Raw genomic sequence first — 3,362 nt, 5'->3', positions numbered from 1 at the left:
GAATTGTTGAGTAGCTTGATAAAAATGTGAGTAACACTATTTCAAATATGTATGCGGCCTTATTTTCAACCGATAACACATAATAGTAACGTTTGTTGTTGCTACTTTCCCCATGAACTTATTTAGCTATACATAAATACTAAAGATATACAATACAACAAAATGCGATAGTATTTGGTCACCATAAATTCCCTATGGTCATACTACAACCCCTAAACAACATGAATAAGGACAAGTTTTGCCAAGAAACAACATCATAAAGGGCAAATGAATGAGAAATTTTGATATGTAGCTCTCCAGATACATGCATCTTTTAGGATACACAAATTATTATTGAGGTTGGAACATCATGCTAGTTAAGGTTGATGCTAGCAAATGAAAAACCGAAACATATAGGAAGTGATGAAATTCACATAGGAAAAATGAATGAAAATTTTAATATGCAGCTCTCTAGATATACTTATCTAATAGTTTAGTTTTCTAGGTTAAAGATAATCATGATAGACATGCTTTGGCCATACATGCTAGACTTGAGCATAGATATGAAAATTATTTTATCTACCAAATATATCGACTATTAAGTGATTGTTGCAAAAAATAAATGAGGTAATGAGAAATAAATGACTTATCTTGTCCAGAAAAACCCTTGGAGGTTACCAATGGAAATCCCGAGTTGAGCAAGAGAGTAATCCATCTTCTTTCGCCATTGTATACCTTTCACTTCGTTAAGTTAATATGTTTTGATCTCTTGATGAAGAAATTGTTCTTCATATCACAGTACACTAGGGAATATCAATTTAGGCCTGTTTGACTCAAAGGATGGATTTTGACAGTAGGCAAAATGGACTTCGACCAGGATTACAAAAGTATTTGATATGAATTAACCATTTGCTCTTGTAGGGTTAGCTTATGTTCTTGTTGTTGCATATATGAGAGGTAGAAGAATTATCTTGCTATTGAAAACCCCTTTAAGTGGTATGTCAGAGACTTCAACTAGCTTCTCTACATCTCGTGGATGGGCTTGGATGATGAGTTGGAAAGATCGATACTTGCATCGACAGGCAGCCAGCGTGACAAGGGTGGAGGAGGAATAGCCGGCGAGGCCGATGCCCTCATCGTTCTGCAGGCCAATGAAAGCCAGGAAGAGGTCGATGCCCACAGAGGAAGAGATAAAGATGGGGCGAGGCACGAGCTTGGCTAGGTGGGCGTGTAGGCCGATGGACGTGCGACGCAACACGAACGTTCACGGCAGTGACAGTCTTGCAGCGAGCGTGCTTGGTGTAGGTGATGGTGTCGCATATGACATTCTCGAGAAAGATCTTGAGGACGCCACGGGTTTCCTCGTAGATGAGTTTACTGATGCGTTTGACGCCGACGCACCGGGCAAGACGGCGGATCGCCGGCTTCATGATGCCCTGGATGTTGTCGCGTAGAATCTTGCTGTGACGCTTCGCGCCACCCTTGCCAAGCCCCTTGCCTCCCTTGCCGCGGCCACACATGGCGACGATCTGAATCGAAAATTGCGCGCTAAGGCCGCTGGAGGAGAAAGAAAGCGAAGAGATCGAGGAGAGAAAATTAAAAAGGGATACTCATCGTAGCTTTTCTTTCCGATGGAACTGTGATTGTCATTAGTTCTTCCGATGTTAACCATCGTAGCGTCTCAGCTCAGTTTTTCCATAGACGGCGCCAATTTGTTCTGGCCAATACACTGTGGATGGTTCAAACGTCGGTTCAGAACTGCTGACATGCACACTCCTCGAAAAGAAATTGCCTAAAGAGATGAGAGGACCTGAAAAGTACTCAGAAAGAGAGTTAGAATGGCGCCGGAGGTAGGCACCAGCAAGCCACTCCGACGCTCAAGTTAAGGTTCGGCACGAGGAAGGAGTATAATGACTTGAGGGAAATTAGGGTAGATGTGTGCATACCTGTACCCATGGGCATGAGTTACCTTTTTATAGTAGTTGATCTTTGAAATATTAGCATCCGTTTAGATATATTCTAAGATATCTGTTCCGATATTTTTGGAAGATTCCAAAATATTTGTTTAATAAATATTTTGAGATATTTTCTTTATTGTTTGGGTGAACTGATTTTAAGATTTCTTAATCTTAAAACGAACTGGTCTTATGACTTTATCCTTGATAAGGTGTCATTATATATCTCACCGAATCATTCACCTTATTAATTTAATTCACATTAAATTATTTATTTCCTTTAATTATATAATTTTTATGAAATTTTAGTTCTATTTTAATTTTATTTACAATCTCTTTGACATATGATAATAGATGTGAATCTAGTTTCTCTATCATCAATAATATTCATATCTTTATATTATAAAAATTAACTAACAATATTTATGGAAGATGATCAATTTTTAGATTATATAATAAAAAAAGAAAAAAAATCAATTTGATGCTTAAAAAGACTAGCATATTATTTTGTGTCGAATGAGTGAGAAACTCTATTTTTTGTTCTTATCAAGGAAGAGAAAGAAAGAGTGAGGAAGAAAGATCATCCATGAGAGAGAAAAGGATATTTTTTAAGAGTATCCAGTACTATACCAGGAAGGAAAAGGGTGTAGGAATATCAATGAGAGAGAGGAATGGCATGACACAAGACTGATGTCCTCTAATCACATGTTAATCTTGGACAGAACTCTATTCGTTGGACCCAAGGACAACGAGGAACACTCGACATTGAATATCCAAATTTCATCTTAATGTTTGTCAAACTAAGTGTCAAAAAAAAAGTGATAAATTCTAGTTAGTTTCAATGACTATCTCTGAGAGTGATCGGTACAGTTCTATGGAAGTTTCCCACCGGCTACCTCAGACGCCCAACATCCCTACAAACGCGCCGTAGATGGGGATTAAACCGCAGGTACCTGAATGATAACTTGAATATCCTACTATGACACCATTGCCCCGGGGACTTCAAACCAAGTGCCAAAGTTAGCTGCACCATGGCGTTCAGATGCACAATTTAAAAATTATCTTAGATGCATAAATTTCATTAAAAAACTAATAATAAATTATATTAAATATCATTCGAATCATTGTAAGGCTGGTAAGTACTCCCACTCTCTTACGATGCCTTCTCGAGTTTTTTTATTGATTTATTTTTCTCTAATTCCTCGAAGCCTTCGACTTGCTCATTTATTTTAATATTCTCGTGGGAAAAATGGCACTTCTTCTATTACACATAGAAAAGCTTGTAATATTTAAATCATTGATTAAGCTAAAGATCCATGTTTATGCTTAATTAATTATTTATTATAGGTTTTAGCTTAACGAATTAATTGTTTAATTGCTTTATTTATTAAACCAGAAATTTGAGCCATTATCGCAATTCACAATTCA

The 3,362-nt window shown here is 37.3% G+C and overlaps 1 protein-coding gene across 1 annotated transcript; it reads right to left on the bottom strand.

The window, feature by feature from the left end:
- Nucleotides 1-907: 907 nt before the first annotated feature.
- Nucleotides 908-1,499, bottom strand: LOC141817453 (uncharacterized). The gene is made up of 2 exons (XM_074705093.1): nucleotides 1,242-1,499; nucleotides 908-1,120 (listed from the first exon to the last, which is right to left on the bottom strand). Exons 1-2 carry the CDS (start codon nucleotides 1,497-1,499, stop codon nucleotides 908-910), a joined length of 471 nt encoding a protein of 156 aa, XP_074561194.1.
- Between the last annotated feature and the right edge of the window lie 1,863 nt (nucleotides 1,500-3,362).

Source organism: Curcuma longa, unplaced genomic scaffold (genome assembly GCF_044706935.1).
Source record: "Curcuma longa cultivar G26 ecotype Majalengka, Jawa Barat unplaced genomic scaffold, ITB_CL_G26_1.1 contig_20597, whole genome shotgun sequence".
NCBI lineage: Eukaryota > Viridiplantae > Streptophyta > Magnoliopsida > Zingiberales > Zingiberaceae > Curcuma > Curcuma longa.
Note: the sequence above shows the minus strand (reverse complement) of the source record. Positions and strands in the feature narration are given on the sequence as shown.

Bases quoted from the DNA above. Each gene is read 5' to 3' on its own strand.
- LOC141817453 (XM_074705093.1), bottom strand. From the start codon at position 1,499: ATGTGTGGCCGCGGCAAGGGAGGCAAGGGGCTTGGCAAGGGTGGCGCG. The intron at 1,121-1,241 runs GTTCGTGTTGCG...ATTGGCCTGCAG, and splicing joins AGACTGTCACTGCCGTGAAC to AACGATGAGGGCATCGGCCT.